The sequence below is a fragment of the Loxodonta africana genome, chromosome 23 (genome assembly GCF_030014295.1).
Source record: "Loxodonta africana isolate mLoxAfr1 chromosome 23, mLoxAfr1.hap2, whole genome shotgun sequence".
In the NCBI taxonomy this organism is placed as follows: Eukaryota; Metazoa; Chordata; class Mammalia; order Proboscidea; family Elephantidae; genus Loxodonta; species Loxodonta africana.
Genome location: NC_087364.1, coordinates 47,345,663 through 47,368,276, shown reverse-complemented (window position 1 = coordinate 47,368,276; position 22,614 = coordinate 47,345,663). Strand labels below are relative to the sequence as shown.

General features: G+C 43.4%; 1 protein-coding gene across 1 annotated transcript; it reads right to left on the bottom strand.

The window, feature by feature from the left end:
* Nucleotides 1–2,116: 2,116 nt before the first annotated feature.
* CLDN11 (claudin 11) lies at nucleotides 2,117–16,037 on the bottom strand. Its single transcript, XM_003416241.4, has 3 exons — nucleotides 15,812–16,037; nucleotides 11,376–11,540; nucleotides 2,117–2,511 (listed from the first exon to the last, which is right to left on the bottom strand). The coding sequence occupies exons 1-3, from the start codon at nucleotides 16,035–16,037 to the stop codon at nucleotides 2,279–2,281; spliced, it is 624 nt and encodes a 207-aa protein (XP_003416289.1). The 3' UTR covers nucleotides 2,117–2,278.
* Between the last annotated feature and the right edge of the window lie 6,577 nt (nucleotides 16,038–22,614).

Sequence of the window (22,614 nt, the reverse complement as noted above, 5' to 3'; positions counted from 1 at the left end):
AAGTCATCTCCAAAACTTAAAACTACAGGTGGCTCATGTTATATTTCTACTGGGCAGTGCCATTCTAGGAAACAGCCACTCTCCCATCCTCGAACTGATAACAGAAACTAACACTGGAGTTATAACCTCCAAAAAGTGATTCCCTAATTAATTAGCCAGGCAACAGTCAGCTGAGAGAGATTTTGAGTCTCTTTTCTCATGCTGTAGGGAAACATGAGGCTCAAGTAGCACACCCCTCACATGAGAAGGCAAGCAGCAGCCTCAGGAAAGGAGGCAGGTGAGGAAAGGTGACCCAGGACAGGAGAGGAGAGCTACCTGGGGCTGCTTCTGACACAAGCTGGCGGTTGTGATACAAGGAAACGAAGACCCAAGGCCTTACTTGCTCCCTCACCCCCGAACACCTTTTGCTCCATCCATGTTCATAATTGTTTTGCCCTGACAAGTTCTTACGAGGTAGGGAGAGCCCTCCAATATAATCACATGACTTGTGTCCTTACAAAAACTGTATCAGAGCCAAGCAAATATTTTGGTCAATATGACGGTTGCTTTTTCTGTAAAAGTAATTGAGAAAAAATTTCCACTTGGGTATAATCCACTAATGTACACAACGTCCACAAAATGGCCAGCCTAAATGGATATTTCCAAAGAGGAAATGTTTTCCAGTTATTGTCCTATCAGCTAATGAAATCAGTATTTTATTTGGAAAAAGTCTGCCAAAATAGATTGTAATCTGTGTTCTTAGAGCAAACCCATAAATTGACAATTTCTGGAATAGAAAACATGTAAAAATCAACTCAATATGTCTTTGTCCAAAATTCCCAAACATCTCTATGCATATGTTTGAACTAAATGCATTTAGATATCAATCCTTAAAGAGCCAACAAAATGGGTTGGTTTTATGCTTTCCTCTATACCTAGCCAGTTCCTTTACTATGTGTTCAGAGTAGATGAAGGAGTTTAGCTGTATCATGCTTGAAACTTGGTTTCTGATGGTTGCTCATTTATACATGACAGAAACATACCTAAAGTCACTCCATCTGGGGAGACACCCAGAGAGCACCTAGATTACACTTTTATAACAGCAAATTACCACCACAATGCAGTGAATAAAATATAACTTTTTAATTTTTCGGGGCAGTGCATAATGACTTGTTCTTGGACAGGTTCCCTATAAATTTCCAATAGAGATGAATGAAATTTTAAAAAATCAATAAATAGATAACACCTCTCAATATAACAGAAGATTGGAGGCCAGTTTTGCAGTGTTATTTTATTGCACAGATTTCGTTTAAAAAACAAAATGCACCATCAGTGTGTGGAGAGTTTGGGGTCTCTGATACTGATATACCATCAGTGTTTACACCCGTAAAGCCAAATTCAACAGTACAACTTATGTTAAACAATATCATCTCAAGATGGCTAGAAGAATGAAAACAGAGAAAGGTGACAAAAAGCTTTAAAAATGTGTTACGTTGAAGCACACGCAAGTGTAAGATTAAAAAACTACATCATACAAACCTGGAGATCAAAAATGTTTTTGTGGAATGGGAGTTAAAGTTATACTCACTTGTACTGTTATTTGTTAAATAATTAAAGTCTTTTTGGTTCATTTCCTTCATACCGATAAATTGAGAATTTCAGGAAATCCATATTATAAAAATGATGAATCTTGGAAAAAAGTATGTACAGATAAATGTAAAATTACAAACTAAAAAATACCCCCACCCCTTTCCCTCCACTTAAAAAAGTGAAAATTTCCCATGGAGAGAAAGTTCCAGGATTCCCCTCCCTCCCCCGCCCCAATGTCCCCAATTCTATCTTTTTCTATCGCTTATAGCTAAATGACCTTGGAGCTGAAGAGGAGGGCAGAAACAGAGAGGCGTCTTTATGAGGCTTTCATTGTCATCAGTTTGAAAAGTGTCTTTTATTTCTCTCCACCCCACCCAACTCAGCAATGTCTGAAAGCCATTTAAAATTTAAAGAGAAAGAAACAAAATATGTACTTTTTAAAAATGAAAAACAAAGGAATGCCCAAGAAAAGAGATAATAGCAGGCAAAACCATGAGAAAAATGTGTGGGCATTATCTGAGCTAGAAATTTCTTTTAAGGCAACAAACATGGGAAGGGGTGGGAGGTTAAGACAACAAAATGCCAGGATGCTTTTCCAACCTTTGGCTTGCAGCCTGGCAGGAGTGGGCTTTCACCCCGCTGTGGTGAGCAAACTTAGGGCCACAAGCCCAGGATCTACAGCACCTCCGTGCGCAGCCTGGCAGCACACTTATACGTGGGCACTCTTGGCATGAGTGGGCGAGCTGGAGCCAGAAGAGTAGTAGAAACGGTTTTCACCAAATGACTGGGCATCTCCAGCGCAGCAGAGGATGACACAGCCACCCACGAGGCACAGCAGAGCTCCAATCCAGCCCGCGTACAGGGAGTAGCCAAAGCTCACGATGGTGGTCTCACGGTGGGCACACACAGGGAACCAGATGGTGGCAACCATGGCACAGAGAGCTGGGGAGACATGGAGAGGGCTGTGACTAGCCTGCCCATCACACACCAAGTGCAGCCAGGCAGCTTGCATTCACTCCACAAACACACACCCCTCACTCCCAACCTACTCCAAAACACAGCGCTCTGCTCTCCTGGTCATCTGAACCTAAAGGTTTGCATCAACAGAATAAATTGAGCAAAAACTTGTGTCAAAATTTTGGGTCCTTACTTTTTTTACTTTTTTCGGCAGGTGGCAGAGACAAAAGAACTCCGATGTAGAAAAATCTAGAAATGGATCATTTAAGCCCAAAAAGTATTTATTTTTATTTGTATACCCTGACTTTACCTATCTGTACTTATAATTCTGTCATTACATTTACCTAATTGTATTATAATTATCTCTTTACATGTCTACCTCCCATCCTAAGCTATGAGTTCCTGGAAGGCAGGAGCCATGTCTTACTTTTGTGTGTAAACTCAGTGGTTAGCTCAGGACCAAGCACATAGTATGCGCTCAATGTATACTAGTTGAATGATCAAAGGACCTGAGATATCCAGGGATGAGAAACAAGAGACTGCTCATCTCAATTTTCCACTCTATTTTTTTCAATTTGGTCAATTCATATCACAAAGACCTAAAGAAACTATGGAAATTTTCCTGCTATCCTAGGCGTCAGCAGAGTATCAGCTAAAAGTATGAGTTCTTGTTATGCTGTTCACAATCACAGAATCCCAGCACAGAAATGAACAATCTTGCAGTGAAAGAATTCACCCGTTCAAGGATTTTATGGGGATGATATTTGTTGTCACGGGTCACAACGGTAGAACTTTATGGTTTTGTATTAACCTATCTTTTAGATTTGTTTAGACTTTACAGAATAAGAGAAGAAATGGTCCCTATATCATTTAGTTCTTCCACGTCTTCTAAGCAAAGTAGTATGTAGGACAGGACACAATAAGACATTAAAAAATATTTTTTTAAACCCCTAGACCAGCACTGTCAAACAGGGTAGCCACGAGCTACATGGAGCTATTGAGTATTTAACATGAAGCTAGTGAGACTGAGGAAATGAATTTTAATTAATTTTAAGTTAAATAGCCACCTGTGGCTAATGGCTACTACATTGGATAGCACAGCTCTAGACAAAATAACGCCATTTAGTGTCACCTAATTTTTCACGTCTACAACTACGAGCAGGACAGATTTTTTAAGCAAAGCTTTAACTTGGGTTGGCACATTAAAGTTGGCAGACATTAAAAAAACAAGGGTTGCAATTGTTAGCCATAAAACCTTCTACGAATTCATAACATGATATTGAAACACCAGTCCGGTGTCTGCCACCTGGGGGTACCTCTGTTGCTTTCAACTCAGCAAGCTTTTTCTGATTTCTACTCATATTCAATGATTTTCTAACTTATACTTTATGCCCACAGAGAAGAAATAACATTTTTCTTTAACACAAGCACTAAAATCTAACAGCTTTGTACATTATTTCTAAACTGAAGGAAAGATTGAAGTCTTACCCGTCTTGAGAGGCTTTTTAACTATCTCATTACATTTGTGTATGCTTGTAACAATGGTTTTTGTTGATAGCAGACTCAGCCCACCCCCACAAGCTGGACACAGACACGCCTATATAGATGTGATTCCTATCCTCAAGGTACCTAAAAAGCATAGATGCCAAGTGGAAGTTAGAGGGAAGAAGGTGAATTATGGGGCCTTGAATTGAATTTGGCTTTCTAACAGTCTAAATTCATTCCATTAATTGTGAACTATTCACAGAATTAAGAAGTTTATGTAGATTATCTAAAACACTAAAATGTGTTCATATGTAAATGAAGTTCCTTTTTCTTAAAAAAAAAAAAAACCAAACCCATTGCCCTCAATTCTTACTCATAGCAACCCTATAGGACAGAGTAGAACTGCCCCATAGAGTTTCTAAGGAGCACCTGGTGGATTCGAACTGCTGACCTTTGGGTTAGCAGCCGTGGCTCTTAACCACTACATCACTAGGGTTTCCTTTTTCTTAAAGGGTAAGCACAATCATGCTAGTTTTGTAGTATTTTCATATGTGATGCCTTGGGAAGATGTATTTTCCTTCTGTGAAAAGAATGTTCAAGAAGACCACTGTTTATCTGAATGTCCCCTTTCCAGCCCAGGACTTTCAAAGACCTCAAATACCAGGGAAGGACTTTTTTTGTCTCTCCTTCTAGCCACGAATTCCAAGTCAGGCACTCTTGGAGAATTACTTGGCTGTTGTCATAGCCATACTCTCAACAAGGAACAGAGAAGGGACTTTCTCTGACGACAGGGGGTGGAAATCCTCTTCTGGAGTGTTTCTGCCAGAGAGAACTGCTCTAGATTAACCCAGCAACACAGTCCACCTTTACATCTCTAGACCCCAAAAGTGGGCCTTCATCCCGCTACGGACAAGAACAGCCACCTAGCTAGGGCTTCTAAACGCCCATGTTTGTTTACAGAAAAAGGTGGGGAAAAAAAAACTAAATTTTGCAGGAAAAAAGGTTTAATTCCCAAACAACTGATTTTGTTCAATCCAACTGATCTTTCCTATAAACAATTAACTGGTTTCAAAACAGCTCATTGTTCAAATCAAGTTTTATATTTTTCACCTGTTTTGTATATACACACAAGAAAGCATTCCCCATATCTCTTTTAAACTTAACCAACCTTCAGATTTGGTTTAGATTTTATAAAATAAGATAAGAAATTGCTTCTACATATCATTTAGTCCTCCTCCTCTTTTTAAGAAAAGTAACAAAACAAGTTCATCTTCACATGGAGAAAGAATCAGGCTCAGTGTTCCAAAAATAATTAGCCGACTTGGTTTGGAGTGTTTTAGGGATTTTGTTCAGTTTTATTCCAATACAAAAAAAAAACAAAACCCATTGCCATTGAATCAATTCGGACTCATAGTGACCCTATAGGACAGAGTAGAACTGCCCCCATAGAGTTTCCAAGGCGTGCCTGATAGATTTGAACTGCTGCCCTTTTGGTTAGCAGCTGTAGCACTTAACCACAATGCCACCAGGGTTTCCATTCCAACATAATTCATTAGAAAAATCAGGAAAATGTGTAAACATTTATACAATGAACTTCGTAGGATTAGATGAGTGAAGGGGTAGGGAGATGAACAGGTAAACAAATGGATCATAGACAGAAGATAGACGGATGGACAGATGAACGGGCAGATAAGAAGTAGTATCATTTCAACTCTACTTTCCACTCCATGCATGTCAAAATTAACTTCTAAAATCATAAAGCCTTAATGTGATGTTAACACACTTAAAGTTACAAGTTCTTTTATAACCCATGCAAAACAAGGCAAATGACTGCCAGCAAGATCTTTATTTCCTAGTAGATAATTGAACCCTGGGTGGAATTCCTGTGGCTCTCAAAGATGAACCACATCAAAACCACTAAAAAATGACAGACCGCCACACAAGAAGAAGGGAAATGAGAGGCTCCCTGGAAACAGTGACCTTCAGTTGAACTCGGACTGAAGAATGTTCCGAGACTAAAAAAGGAAGAATTTACTCCATTTCAATAATGATTTGAAAGGGGGAAAAGGGATATGTTTCGACCAGTAAAGTTAAAAATGCAAGTCAAATCATACTTAACTAAAAAATATGAAATATTAAAAGAACTGGCAAAGTTTTTTAGCTTTCTTTAAGATATAGGAGAAAGCCTCATAGATTTATTTCTCTGTATTTGTAGACCAAAGGAGAAGGAGGAGTTATAATGGTTCTCTCCATTATTTGGGAAAAATAAATGAAATTATTTTTCTAAAAGGTCACAGTTACCCGTAAGGGGAAGAAAATTGAAAGATAAATGGCAATTTCATTCCTTTTCTTTTTATGTCATCTGAATTCATTTTTAAAATAAGTCTCTAAAAACATCACAGGGGAATTTCAACACTTGGATTTTTCAATCTATTTCTTTTCTTCTATCTCCAGAAGATGAAATAGTTAACTGTATAAAGGGAAAAATCTGTCATTTGTGGTTGAGGAATAAAAGCGAGATGTGGGGGCAGTCTTAGTGGAGACAGAAGAAGAGAAGAGGAGGAAGAGGGGAAGGAGGAAAAGGAAGAGAGGAGAAGAGAAGAAAGCTTCACCCTGTGGCTATAGATTCATCGAGTATTGGTTCCCCCACAAATAGAATTCCTTGCTCTTCATAGAATAAAATAGCTCGCCTCTTTTGAGAGCAAGTTTCAAATAATGTAATATAATGTATTCTTCAGTTGGTAGGCTATAACCTTATGAAAAGTTAATGATAATCCTGATGGAGCCAAACACTGACAAAATTGGATAAGACACTTTTAGAGCAATGAAATATAACTTTAATCTCTTTAGGGATTAGGAGACACATGGTAACATATGGAGCTAAATAAATGTGATCAAGTTAAATAAAATTAATACAGTTGTTTGGCTTTGAGGGTAACTACCTAGAGAGAGAGAGAATCAGAACAAAGAGGCAGAGAAATACAGAAGATGACTAGACCCCTACCTTCCTGCCTTCCTCTAATTAATACCTCTTCTTTCAGGCTTTGTTGCTTTCAATACTAGCAACTGGAAGACTTAGCAAGCGTCATTTCTATCTAGCACAAAGCAATACTTTCTTCAAACTAAATTAAAATTACTCTAATGGGTTATATTAATAACACTTAAAAAAATCTTTCCTGATATTATACATGAGATTTGCTTCAAAAAATGTCTGGGCACCGGAGAAAACAGAGAAAAGTATAGATGGGGCAGATTGGCCATGAATTAATTGATTATTGTTGAGAATGTGTTTGGATCATGGGGATTCATTACATTACTCTTTCTACTTTCGTATCTGCTTGAAATTTTCCACAATGAAGCTTTTTAAAATCCTCTTCCATTTAATATTTAACAAACACTGAATACTTCTGCTACAATCACCACTGTTATACAATCTAAGTAGCTATTACCTTTAGCTTTTTTGCAAAGAAGCAGTTAACGCAAGACAACAAGCAATGACATTTCTAACCAGCTATTGGCTGGAGTCATATTTATTGTAGTTCTCTTATAATCTGAAACTAGAAATATTTTCTTTTTTCTCTTTTTCATTTGTAATTCTTTAAAATGTTGACCTAAGAAAGCATAGCTCCCGGAGTAAATGCTCCTTTTACTCAATGACTTGTATGAAAATGTAATATTTACAACAATCATCAAGTCAATGGAATATTGGAGTGCATAATTTTCCTGGCATGCTCTCAACCTTTTTTTTTTCCCCCTTTATTTCTATTCCACACATCATTATCTTTTTTCCTTTAATCTGGTTTCTACGAAGCAAACATAGGAAATATTTCCATTACACCAGAGTGCAAGGTGGTGTTTTCAGGAACAGGTCATTGTCTCTCCTCACTAGTTCAATGGATGGAGATGACCCTGCAGAAATTAGACGTGCCTGGAAGAATATCCAATTGCCCTCTAGGTAGCTATTTTCTCTAACCAACAATAATAGCAACCATTTGCTGAGCACTTACTATGTGCCAGACACCCTGCTAAATAATTTGCATGCATTGTTTTACTATTTCTTACCAACCTAAGAAATAGATATTATTAGTCCCCCCCCCCTTTTTTTTTTTATAGAAGGGCTCAGAAATATTAACTGCCCCAGTTCACACAGCTGGAAAGTGGTAGATCCAACATTCAGTACAATTGGGTCTGATTCCAAAGCTAAGAACAATAAGGTAAAACAATTTAGGACACAAGAACCTTCTGTCTTGGCAAAGACTCTTTAAAAATCACCAACAGATTAGCTCACGAAGCCCCACCCTGTACCCAGATCTGAGTAGTCTGCTGTTGCCGGGGCTGCTCATCTGGCATAAGAAGCCAGAAGCACTAGGCTCCTATTCCTTCCACCACAGCAGGAACCAAATCCTCACACCATTAAACTTCAACTGCTGAGAAGATAAAGAACTCGCTTGTTGTACAACAGACATAACATTTAAGTTTTCAGAAAAATAATTACAGATTGTCAGGGTCAGGAAGCACCGGTTTTAATTAATAGCACTCATAGTTTCCATACCAGGACTAACGGTGACATTGTTTCCAGTCCCTAGGCCCCCACACCCCTGTGTGGCCCTGTCCCGTTTGCACAGCAACCACACCTCAGCTGAAACACCATCTGTTGACCCTTAGGGCCCAGCACGAGCCGAGCACTGGCTTCTCCTGGGGGAGTGACAGAAGCCAACCCAGAAAGACACAAAGGGAGCCTTCACTCTCTCTTGCTCCTCCCACCCACTGCCAACAGGGGCAAACAGGGCACTTGGGGCTCCGTTGTGAGAGGACCTCGAGGAGACCAGCAGGTGCCATACTTGAGACAATGAGCTTTACATTTCCAGAGCTAGCTCGTTCCAGTCAAAACAACATCCAGCCCAAAGGCAAGTAAATTGGTGACCCACTGAGAAATAAATCAGGACTGAAGCAAAAAGTGGAGGCAGAGGCAATACTAACAGAAATGCAAGACTGTGAGAGGACAGAGCTGTCCCCACACCCGTCAGAATGGTGAGGGGGCCGGAATGGTGCAGCCTCCCTGGGTGTGATCAGACCCCTCAGTGTTCCTCCTACCCCCTACAAAGTTTCACTACAGACAAGCAAACAGGAACTGAGGGACTCACATCCACTACCCAGCCCCACTTCACTTTCCTCATCTATGATTCTCTCTGCATATACCAACACATTTTAAAAAGATAATGAAAAACTTTATTTAATTCAGCTAGGAAGTTTCAAAAAACTAGACGTTGATTTTTTTTTTTTTTTAATAAATCTTCTTGTTCACCTGGACAGTTCAGTTGTTTTTAAGTTTTTTTTTTTTTTTAAGCCAGTTTGTCTATATGTGTGTTTGCTCTCGTTCCTCTCTTTTCCATGGGTTTTTTTGGTTTTTTTCCTCTAAGTATTCTCATACCTGTGGATACTCTGTGACTCATATGGAGGGCCAAAATTCCTAAAGACGAACACCTCACACATCAGACCCATAATTGGCTTCTAACTCTAACAGTTACTTCTTTGGCTCTGTCATCCATCCTTAGAGCCAAAGAGAGCCTTCTGGGGCTTCTGTGAGAATGTGAGGAAAGTAATAAACAGCAGCAAATGTCTAGAATGAGAAGGATTTCACCTGGATCCTGAAAATTCAGTTTGCTTGTACAGCTTTGATTGGTTTACCACTTGGAAAGGGAGTCCAGATGCAAACATCTGAACATTAGACAGCACTCTGAGAGGGGCCACCTCTGTGCATTAGATGAAGCATATAATGCTGGTTGTGTGTTCCACGTGGCACTCACAAAGAAATTCTTTGTGGCTGGAATCAAAATTTCCATGCCCAGATTCTTCTCTGGATATCTGAGTGGTGTGTGAATTCCGAATTCTCCATGACTTTGCAAGACCGTGCAAACCTCTATCCTTCTGCAACCTTTGGAAATGCCGTGCCTACTACCCAAGGCCCCTTACCTCACTGGTGGCACTGTGGGTAAGGCCTTGGAGACAACTGAGGAGACTCCAGGTGGGAGTAGACAGTCACTAAGTAACATCCACTCCCACAGAACCCTGACCACTTCCCTCACCTCTCAAGCACATGGACTGATACACCAGTTAGGAGATGCGGAGTCCTTGTCCCAGAAGAACGTTTATGTCTAACCCATACCCGGACCAGTTTCTCCTCAACGATGTGTGTGCTTTGCAACAAGAGCTGCTGTTCTTAATCCTCTATTAGGATTTGGGACACGCTAATTGACTTACCCATTCCCATTGCCGTCAAGTCGACTCCAACTCCTAGTGACCCTATAGGGCAAAGTAGAACTGCCCCATAAGGCTTCCAAGGGGTGACTGGTGGATTCAAACTGCTGACCTTTTGGTTAGCAGCCTGAACTCTTAACCACTGTGCCACCAGGGCTCCAGCTAATGGAATTAGCATTGAAAAAAAAAATGTGAAAAAATGAATCACTGCAGAGAGCAGAGCTGGAAGGACCATAGGTTGTTAAAGTGAGCCCTATACGTGCAGGCATAATAAGCGTAAGCCAAAGTGAACAAGTCCATGCCATTTCCCTCTAGTCTATGTCCTGACTACCTTGTGTTCAACCCTCAAGCCTCATCACTAGGGTCCTCTGCTCTAAGAAATCCCTTCAGATGTGCTCACACCACACTCTATCGAGATACACAACTATACTCAGGGAAAGACTGCTTTTTCTTTCCACTATCCCCAATGACTACCGTGGTTTCTGGCACACAGCAGGTGCTCAATGATTGCTTACTGAATGAAGGACTGAATCATCACTCTCAACTCCTACTTTTCTCTTGCCCTCCTCTTTCTTTATTCCTTCTGTACACTTACTGAGGCTGTCCCTCCTGGCTGCGTACAAGAATCACCTGAGGAGCTTTTTTGAAAAAAAATCTTTTTTAAAAATATCTGCCTGGCCCAATTCCCTGAAATTCTGACTCAGTTGGTCTGGCCTGGGGCCTAGGCATAGGTGTTTTCAAAAAAGGATCCCATTATGCAGCATGGGCAAAGTGCCACTGTGTTAACTCTCTTCTTTCTGGTCCCTCTCTTAGATATTTCCTGCCCTGAAAATCCTCTTTTCCTTTTTGTGCTGTTATTTATTTCCATGTTCAGTGACTCACACAGACATGACCTGTTCCTCTGTGTAAATTGCCCAGGAAACATATCAGCTAGAAAGTGAAAGCCCCAAAGAGCTAAAGGGATACGGCTTGTGGGAGTGTATTTCCCAGAAGATTCACTTGGCTTCCTTTCACATGTCTGTTGAACTTGATAAAGCAGCAAGCACAAGTTTCAAGGTGCATCAGGTTCACTCAGAGTTGGGGTGTGGTATAGAAGGCTGTCTTACCCAGCAGAATGAGCAAGACGCCAGCCAGCTGGGCCCGCCTGTACTTGGCCACGCCAGGCTCGCGGCCCATTCGGATGAAGGGGAGAACCGTCAGTAGCAGGAGAATGGCTGGGAGACCCAGGACGGATGCTGCAATCATCAAGGCTCGGCAAGCCTGCACGTAGCCTGAGAACAAGAGAGCAGACAAGGGTGGGTTAGGCCATGGTCCTCTTGGTTCCTGAACCCTGTCTTACGAGAATTCAGCACCTCTTCCCTTCCACTCTCTAGCTCCAATCCAGGACTTAGAATGTGCTAAATATTGTCTAAGATTACTACAACTTTTTAAGTGTAGTTCAATTTTAAATTGACTCAACAACCAAAAAAAGGGGGTTGAGGGCCAGAGAGACTGAATGTGGATCCCTGGCTTAGACCACCTGGCCAAACTTCCAGGATGAAGAGCCTATTTACATCATTACATCACCTGGAAAAGTTTCAGATTAAAACTCAAATCTTCCAGGAAGCCTACTGTGATGGTTCCAGTCTATTTCTATGCTCTACCTGTGTGACCTTGGGCAAGTTACTGAATGGCTGTGTCTTACTTTCCTCACCTACAGAGTGTCAATTATAATAGCACCTACATCTAATAAAATTCTACTGAATATTAAATTAGTTAATTCATGCAGTGCTTAGAATAGTGCCCTACCTCATGCTAAGTACTCAAAATGGGTTAATTATCGTTGTTAGCTGCCGTGGCAGCCCTAAGCACAATGGAACAAACCACTGTGCCAGTTTTATGATCTATTGCAGATTGAACCCTTGTGACCCATAGGGTTTTCACTGACTGATTTTCAGAAGTAGATAATCAGGCCTTTCTTCCTAGTCTGTTTTAGTCTGGAAGCTCTGCTAAAACCTGTTCAGCATGAAAGCCACATGCAAGCCTCCACTGACTGACAGGTAGTGGCTGCGTAGAGGTGCACTGGCTGGAATCAAACCTGGGTCTCCCATGTGGAAGGCAAGAATTCTACCACCAAACCCCCACTGCCCCCCTTAGCTATTACTACTAGTGTGATTACTCTGTGTCAGTGCAGCATTTTCATCTCCAGGTGTACTTGGTGATTTTGGTCCCTAACCATGTGTATGACTAGTTTGTGGCCCTAAACTAGCTTAAGCTAAGATTCAGACTTCCTCTCTTTGATACCCCCCTAGAGGCTGCTGTCCTTGTGAATCCTGGCCTGCCACCTATAGAAACTCAGGCTCCATCTCCTGCCGCCCCACAAGGCCCTGCGCATGCTTTCCCAGGGTCCTCCTTGCACTGCACTATGGCTGCTTAGCCAGCATCTCTCCAGGCCCCAGAGGCCTGGGAGGCAGACACCTGCCTCTGTCTTCACAGAGTTAACACAGTCCCCACAACAGAGACTGTAAAGAAGCAATTCTAAATGAAGGAATATATAAGTTGAATAATAAAAGAATGAAGCAAAACTACTTTGACATTTATACTGCCATATCAAATGCCAAATATCAACTTTATTAAGAAACAGATTATAATACGTGCAAGGTATACGTAGAATAAATCTGAAAAGATACTTGCAGAATATCACAGCTTTCATGTATTGTGTCACTTTCAAATTTATTGTTTCTCATTAAAACACTCACTCTCAACAACAACAAAAAAATGTTTGCCTCTATTACTCTCCCTTTTTTGCTCAGAGGAAACGAGAGCTAGTGGCCTGGGCGAGGCAGAGTTCATGGCAAAGCCTGGAAAACAGCCCACTTCTGCATCACACAACAGGACCCCTCATTAGACCATCCTGCCTTGTGCACCAAGACCCAACTTCAACACCATCTTTTAATAAGATACATTTCACCAGAATTCAAATAGACTCCTCAGGGCCCTCCCTCTTCCAAAAACCTTCCATCTTGGCTTCTTCAGAATTAAAGATAATCAAGTACCTACTGACTTGAAGATTCCTAGAGAAGAGCCACAGGAAGCCTGAGGCCTGACCATAGCCCTCTAGCCCAGCAGCTTCTAGAAGAGCAGGGGCAGCACAAAGGAGGCAGTCAACTAGCAACGGTTGCTCGGAAATGCATGGCACAGGCTGTCCATGCGCTATGGTGCCAAGGGCATGTTTGGAAATCAGAAGATAAAGACAGAGATCTGCCCCCATCCCCACCCAAAGTGTGAGGGAGAGGAGAAGCTGGAAGGATTAAAAAAAAAAAAAACAGAACACTGCCGTTGACTCGATTTCGACTCATAGCAACTCTATAGGACAGAGTAGAACTGCCCTGTAGAGCTTCCAAGGAGCGCCTGGTGGATTCGAACTGCCAACCTCTTGGTTAATGGCCGTAGCACTTAACCACTATGCCACCAGGGTTTCCACTGGAAGGATTAGGCCCCTCCTAAAATGTACTCCACTCTGGAGTATACTTTGTGTTCTCTGAAAACAAACCACTTGGTGCTGACTGCTCAGTAAACTTACTTTGGAATGAAAGAAGCAGAGAGTAATTTTATGGGTCCATCAAGGTTCCTACAATACCATTCCTGTACTTTAATAATTATAGCTACCATTTATGGAACATCCAGGGAGTTACAGTTCTTATCTCATTTAATCCCTAAAACAACCCTGTAAGATAGAAGGTTGTTTTGATTCTAATGTTTAAGACAGCTAGGGTTCATAGAAGTTAGGTAACTTGCCCCAAATCACCCAGATTATGAGAGTCTGACCAAGGTCTATGGGCACCAGCATTAACTAAAGCTGGGTTTGGATCTAGTTCCCCCAACCTCAGTCATTCTGAAAGCTTCAAATGCAGAAAAGGGGAGTGAACACAGGACTGGCATGCCCCGAGCACCTACTGAGCGGTCCAGGAGAGGATGCCAAGAGAACAGGATGCACCCGTATCTCCCAGGGGCTTAAAAATGCAGTGGGAGAACTTGACCCAGGAACAAAGAACAAAACTCCAGATGAAATGTGCCCTGATGGGGCTAAGGGCCAAGCGCTAGGCAGCAAGGAACGGGCATTGATTCCTCCTGGGAACACTAGAAAAAAGGTGCAATGAAAAAAAAAAAAAAAAGTGCAATGAAGGGAGGCTTAAAGAGGGAGCAGAGTCTCCAGGCAGCAAAAGTCTCTTCCCGGCAAGGGCACAGGGTGAACAGCACCTTAAGGACACGGGGACATGCTGCTAAATGCGCACGATTCCAAGTCGTGAGACACAAAGGCTCCCGGGACCGAGGGCAACCGCGCAGGGGCCAGGGTAGATTCGGAGCAGAAAACCTGAGGGGGCGCCCGCTAGCTCGCCCATCACCCAACGGACTCCAGTTTAAAATCTGCAGTGAAACTGTTCCTGAGAATTTCTTCAACAGGTCAGCAAGTGAAGGAGAAGGAACCCCGGACGGCATCGATTCTCCCCTCCCCACCGACCTACTCCGAGACAGAGCTGGGGGTGGCGGGATGGAGCGGGGAGACAGAGGGGCGACTCTTGGCAACGCACTCTCTCTCCCCGTCGCCCACTCGTCCCAATCCAACCCCTGCGGCGGGAGGAGGGGAGGAGGAGGGTCAAGGCAGCCCCCGGGTAGGTGAACACCACAGCCTGGGGCGGAGAGCAGGGGGAAAGGGGTTCGGGGTGAGGGGATGAGACAGGCTCCGGAGCATACCTGAACCAACCTGCGGTTTACAAAACTGGGCATCCTGGAGATTTCCTTGGACGTGAATCGCTTGGCAGCGGTCCCGGCGGGGCTAGGAGGGTCCTAGTCTAGCTTCACCGGCTCTGGAAACTCACCTTCCGTCTGCTCGGATCCCTCAAATGCTTTCATGTCACTCTTTCCTCCTCACCCCTGCGAGTGAAATCTAACTGGCAGCCGCCTGCGGGAGAAGGCCAGGGCCCGGAGACTGAACTCCTTCTAGTCAATCGACGGTATATAAACGGGGTCCCCCCTAAATGGGGTAGGGGCGTTAATTAACTTGTATCGAGGTGCTGCTGCGGAAACCCTGCTGGCGTAGTGGTAATAAGAGCGATGGCTGCTAACCAAAAGGTGTGCAGTTTGAATCCACCAGGCGCTCCTTGGGAACTCTATGGGGCAGTTCTACTCTTTCCTAACAGGGTCCGTATGAGTCGGAATCGACTCGACGGCAGTGGGTTAGTGGGTTTGGAGGTCCTACTATATGTCTGTCTCAGCTCATTACATTCTCAAGGTGATCCTGCCAGTGGCCACTACTATTAGTCCAAATTCCAGATAAGGAAACTGAGGCTGAGAGAAGTTCAGTTCAGGGTTGCCTAATTCCTCTACAACAATTTGGGACTGGTGGTGTCAAAAATGTGCCCAGATGTCTTGGAGCGGGTTTTCACGTTTCTGTGAAAGCCGTCCAATGACCCCCACCCCCACCCCGGGTCCACCCAGAGGATGAAGGTTTGGGGGCAGCAGCTTGCCAGCACGGACGGCGCGGCCCGGCCGGGGTCCTTACCCGGCAGGATGAGGATGTCCACCAGGGGCTTGCAGTGGTACAGCCCGGTGGCCATGACACAGTCAGCCCACAGCCCCTTGGAGCCCAGTTCGTCCAGCTTGCGGCAGGTGGGGATGGTGTAGCCGCAGGTCACCACCCAGTCATTGGTGGACGTAGTCACGATGATGCCGATCCAGCCCACGAAGCCCGTGACGAAGCCCACCACCTGCAGGCACGTGGCCACCATGGTGGCCGTCTTGGCGCCTCGTCCCTCACTGGCTGTGCCTGGGCCGCCGGCCGGACGGCGCCTGCCTGGTCCTCCTCCCGCACACGCGAGCCGCTAGCCGGCGACGGCCCGGGGCGCGGACGTTCCAGGCGGCAGTGGGGCCCGGCGGCTGCGAGCGTAGCTCCCTCTGCGCTGCGGGCGATCCGCCGGGACAGCGGCGAGGCTGGGCTGCGCGCCCCCGCCCCCTCTTTAAACGCGGGAGCCCCGGCGGCGAACGCCAATCAGCGGCGGCCCCGGGCCGAGTGGGCCAATCGCCGGGCGGGGGCCTGGGGTGGGTGGAAGGGGAGCGCGGTACCCAAGCCCGGAGCTCAGAGCGCGGGGCCGGGCTTGGCCGAGCGCAGCTAATGCGGAGAAGTCAGGTCGTTCAGCCTACACCCAAGGAGTGAGGAGCGCAAGGAGGGCGCACATCAGAAATGAATTCTGTTTTGCTGCAAAATATTTCTTTTCTTGCTGACCCTTTCTAGCCTCTGTCACGGTTCCGTTCCTGCTCAATTTCTCTCTGCGCTCCTCTTTTTTCCCGACTGAAACCAGGGACCTTGGTTCCTCCAAGTGTGCAGGGTACAGCTCCCCTCACGCTCATCAGAGGATGCTAGAAAGATGCCTCTGAGCCCTAGTGCCAGACAGGTTTGGAGTTACGTGTGTGTGTGTGTGTGTCTTAAACTGAGAGAATTGTCTAGAAGGAAGGCCCAGGAATATAACCCAAGAGCTGAGAATTGCCCTGAAGGGACAACAAACATTCCATTGCCTAGTTGCTGGTAGGAAAAAAAAAAAGATACTTTCCCCTGGTCGAAAATTATCAGAGGCAACCATTTTTTTAACCATGACAACAAAAGGAACTCACATTTATGTACTGGGAGGTTCAAGCAGTTAACAAGTTGGTTGCTAACGGAAAGGTTGGTGGTTCCAGTCCACACAGAGCTGCATGGGAAGAAAGCCTGGCCATCTACCTCTGAAAAATCAACCATTGAAAACCCTCTGGAGCACACTTCTACTCTGACATACATGGGGTCTGGTTTATTGTGTACATACACTTTACATGTGACATCTCATTTAATTCTCGTCACATCCTTTAAGGTAAAAACAATTGCTACCTACAAATGATATGCAGGAAGCAAGAGTATGAAAAAGGGTTAGTTGCCCAAGTTCACAAAGCTAAGAGGGGGTACACTTCTCTGGCCCATCTCACCCCCTCACTAAACAATGCTGGGAACCTGCCCTGTAAAACACTGTAAAGAAGTTAATGTCTGTTCCCCACTGAGAACAATGCCCAGCTCAGAGTGAGAGTTCTGCAAGTGCAAACTATCACCATCATTAAGTCACCTCCCCTCACATGTATTTAAATAAACCACATTTTTTTTAGCTGCCATCCAGTCAACAATGTCTCATGATGACCTTACGTACAGCAGGACAAAACATTGCCCAGTCCTGCACCATCACCATCACCAGCATGTTCGAATACATTACTGTGGCTATTGTGCCAATCCATCTCTCCAAGGGCCTCTCATACCCTCACGGACCCCTCTATTTCACCAAACATGATGTCCTCCTCTAGCGACTGATCTCTCCTAGTGATGTGTCCAAAGCAAGGAATGGGACAGTATTCTGATGTGATCCATAAAGTCTTCATTGGCTAATTTTCCCAAGTAAATCACCAGGCCTTTCTTCCTAGTCTGTCTTAGGCTAGAAAAGGATCTGCTGAAACCTGTCCACCAGGTGACCCTCTTGTATGTGACATACCGGTGGCATAGCTTCCAGCATCACGGCAACACACAAACTATCACAATATGACAAACTGACAGACAGGTGGTGGAAACCGCATTATCTACATGGTTTTTATCATGTAAGAAGTCTGCCTTGGGCTGTATTTATATTGAACAGTTTTAACTCTCTTTGGAATGTTTGAGTTATTATACCTGTCTATCCATTCATTTTGAAGGATCCCTGGTGATGCAGTGGTTAAGCGCTTGGCTGCTAACAAGAAGATGGGCAGTTCACACCCATAGCCACTCTGTGGGACAAAGATGTGGCACTCTGCCTCCGTAAAGATTACAGCCTTAGAAACCCCAGGGAACAGTTCTACTCTGTCCTGTAGGGTTGCTAAGAGTTGGAATCGACTCGGTGACAATGAATTTGGATTTTTTGGGATCTTATTCTTTTGAACCACTGTCTACTCAACAATCATGAGATTTAAAAGTGTGAAGGATTCAACAAACAGAAACATTCTACTCAGCATTCTAAAATCTAAGCTTTGGACCATAAATCATAGGTACCGAGCTTTCCCATGAACCATCTGTAATGCTGGGTGTTTGGGCACATCACCATATCTAGGCAAGACCGACCTTGAGGAGATAATTACATATCAATGGAGACCCCAAAGAAGCCAAGTGCACAGACAGAAAGTGTTCTGTAATAGATGACAGGGTGTCAAGTACAAGGGCCACAATAACCACCCCGGAGAGCACAGTGGTTAAGAGCTCAGGCCAGGTTGCCTGGGTTCAAATCCTGGCTTCACCACTTACTAGTTTTGGGACCGGGGGTAAGTTACTTCACCTTTCAGGGCCTCAACTTTCTCATTTTTTAAATGAAAATGAGATTAATGCCTACCTCACAGTTTCTTGGCGATTATGTAAGTTCATATACAACAGAGCTTAAAGCAAAGTCTGGCACAAAGTTAGTGCTCAATACACCATGAGCTCCTGTTATTATAATACGGTGATTCAGAACTCTTGCTTTTGCACCCTTTTGTGTTCTCCCTGAATTCATGCAAGTTTGATTTGTGGGAAGTGTTTTATAGAGGTATCTTCCTTCTTTTTAGAGTAAGCCATTGTGTTTGGGGGCATTTCATCATCTATTAACCGGAATATTTTCAAATATTTCCTTGTAACACAAAAAATAGCTTTTGTTCAAAGTACAATATAAAATCTAAAACCCAAGCAACATTAATTTACTGCAAAAAAAAAAAAAAAACCATGCTTTGACTCCATTAGCATTTGACGTTCTAACCAGGAAAATTCAAACAATCAAAATGAACAATGCCCAGATCAGCCACAGGTCAAGCACACAGAGGTGTTTGCAAAGCCAGGCACTAAGTGGTAGAAAGAGCTGTCTAGTGGTTAAGATCGCAGTCTTAGAGTGGGACTCCTTCACTTGGGCTGTCCCTTAACCTATGTGACTTTCAGGTTCTTCACCTACAAAGTGAGAATAATAGTAGCAAGTGTTCCAGAGGGTTGTTGTGGGGATTAAGAGAGATAACACGCAAAGCGCTTGGCACAGTACTTGGCAACGATGGGCACTCATTAATGTTCACCACTGCTAATAGGAGCCCTGGTGGCATGATGGTTAAGTGCTCGACTGCTAACTGAAAAGTTGGCAGATCAAACCCACCCAGTGGCTCTATGGGAGAAAGACCTGGCTCCCATAAAGATTATAGCCAAGAAAACCCTATGGGGACAAAACATCCAGGATGGGATTCATAAGAATGTTGACATATTGTAAAAAATGTAACCAATGTCACTGAACAATTTGTGTAGTAATTGTTAAATAAGAATCTAATTTCCTGTGTAAACTTTCACTAACAACATGATAAAATACTATTAAAAACAAAACCAAAGAAACCCTATGAGGCAGTTCTATTCTGTCACATGGACTCTCTGTGAGTCAAAAATTGACTGATGGCACATAACACCAACAACACTGCTAGTATGATTTATAGGCAAAGCCGATCAATCAGAAACGTGAGTTGCCTTTGATAGAGACTAAAATTAAAATAATTAGGTTAGCCTACCTTGTGATTAGGATCTGACCTTAAAAGTAGCATAACTTAATAAAGTCACATTCTGGGTCTATCCCTGTCCCAAAACTCATTGCCATCGGTCGATTCCAACTTACAGTGACCTTGTAGGACACAGTAGACCCACCCCACAGGGTTTCCAAGGAGTGGCTGGTGGATTTGAACTGCCAACCTTTTGATTAGCAGCTGAGTTGTTAACCATTGTGCCACCAGGGCCCCATCCCAGTCCCAGGCACCCTTTTAGTTGAGACAGTTAGTCTTTCAGGGCCTGGCCATCCCAGATAAATGTTAATGGTGGGTCCCCAGACCTTCTGGATAAAGGCCTTGCCAGGTGATTTTGTCTTGGAAAACTCTGCCATTTCTTTACATTTCTACAGCATAGAACAGAACTAGTAAGATAGCTGAGACCTGACTCCAGGTCTTCCAGTGCTAAGTCCAATATTCTTTATATTATGAAAAATGTCACAGGCTTTGCTATGGCTTGAGCATAAGTTCCCTGCTCTTACCCTATTTGAAGATGTTTGAAGGGAAGAGTAGAGAGCCAGTCAATGCCCTAAAACCCAGACGTGTAACTGAACAAAGGAAATGGCCTGGTTAATTGCTCTTCTACCATTTACACCTAAAAATAATCAAACTAACGTGTGATGCAATTGGAGTGATGCCTGTCGCACTGGCAAATATGTTTGCAGGCAAGCATCAAAAGCCTACATTGAGAGCAAAGCTTGGACCAAAGGAGTGGGCTCTCAGCGACCACTAGTGGTTGTCTTTTATCATTGCAAGCCTGGCCAAAAGACCATTTTTTCCTGCAGGAGGCTGGCTTGTAAAGAAACGTGATGAACCACAGCTTCCTTCATTTCAAATGTGTGATCTTAGTTCCGACTGGTGTTTACATTTCTCTGTGAAAACTTTCTTCGTATATTAAAAAATATGAATCCCTTTAGCAATGCAAATCTATGAAAACTACTACTTAGGCAAGATTATTCATTTTAAAATAAAGTACTTTCTAAAGAATAAATTCCTCTGACGGATTTTAAACATTTGATAATACAAAAATCCCACATAGACACAAATTTGTAGTACAAATTCATAGTGCAAACAATTATATCAAACCTCGGCTTAAAAAGCCGAAATATCCTGTGAGATCAGGGAGTTTGTCTCTTTTCTTCATCACTGAAACCTCAGAGGATGGCACAGGGCCTGGCACACATGAAGGCACTCCATAAATACCTGTTGAATGGAGCTGAATTGAAGGGTTAAAAGAGAGAGAGAGAGAGACTAAATTTACAAGCCTTCAAGGCTTGCTAGGACAGGAATCTGAAGACACAGTGCAGAGAAATCCAGAGGCGGGGGTTAAAAATGGCCTAGGCAGCGGGCAGGAGTCAATGAGTGGTACAAGCGTTTAACACACTCGGCTGCCAACCAAAACGCCGGCAGTTCGAGTCCACCCAGAGGTGCCCTGGAGGAAAGGCCCGGCGATCTACATCTGAGAAATCAGTCATCAAAAACCCTGTGGAGAACAGCTCTACTCCCACACACGTGGGGTTGCCATGAGTCACATCAACTTGACAGAAACTGGTTAGGGAAAGAATGTAACCTGTTTGGTCTCACATACGCACCTGGCCATCCCTGGTAAAGTGAAGCCTTCTTGATAGACAAGGTCTCGAGCAGAAAAGTTTCTGACTACCTAGAGATGCTGGCCTCAGTCAGCGTTTCTCCATCAAGAAAAGAGCAGCACCTTCACACATTACTTCCACTTAGAACTTCAATACATCTACTAGAAAAGAAATGCCCTTTCAGGGTCCCATTTCCTGGCCTTCGTGGCGCACTTATAGTATCAGTCCTTCTGAAGCCATTTTGTCCTGAGTTTTTCCTCCTCCAGCTTGCAGATAAAACCATGAAAAGCTTGTGCCTGGAGCTCTAGGTTCAAGTCCTCTCCCGAGTGTTTTCTCTCTTCTATCCTCAAACAGCCAATCTATTCACTCTTCAACCAGAAATTTCAGAACACATGGGATGATGTCATGTCTAACTACCCCTATGAGGTCGTACTTTCTGGGAGCAGTAAAAGTTCTTATTTTTAGCCGAAACTGGAGGTCACATTTTCTAAAACTATAATAGTGATAAACTATTTAAAGGAAAAATAAGAACCTAACTAGAAAGTCACTCCATTAAATTCTCTAGCTTAGAAATTAAGAGCAGGTGTTTCCGTTTAGCTACCTGGGACATCAAAATGCAGAACAGTTGTCTAACTTTAAGTCTTTTACTTAAGAGAAATGGATTATAAAATGATCGAAACTATCAGAAGTCCTTTTGTTATTCATTCAAAACATAACATGAAATCATAAATTATGTTATTGATACTACACTGTTCCTTATTTTCGAATGGCTAGAAGAGAAGCCTGGGTCTTAATCATGCCAAATAGATTTTGTTTGTCCATTTGTTTCTTATAGAAATAAAGATTTGACTTTATGAAATTATCCTGAATGGCGATATATTTTTGCACCAAGATCCAAGGGAGGACTTAGAGGAGGGTGGTTAAGGGCCAAAAACTACTGCCACCAAGGCAATTCCAATTCATAGCGATCCTGTAGGACAGAGTAGAACTGCCCCACAGCGTTTCTGAGGCTGTAAATCTTTATGAAAGCAGACTCCCACACCTTTCTCCCGTGGAGCAACTAGTGTGTTCTAACCACTGATGTTTCCATTAGCAGCCAAACACTTTAACCACTGTGCCACCAGGGATCTTTGGC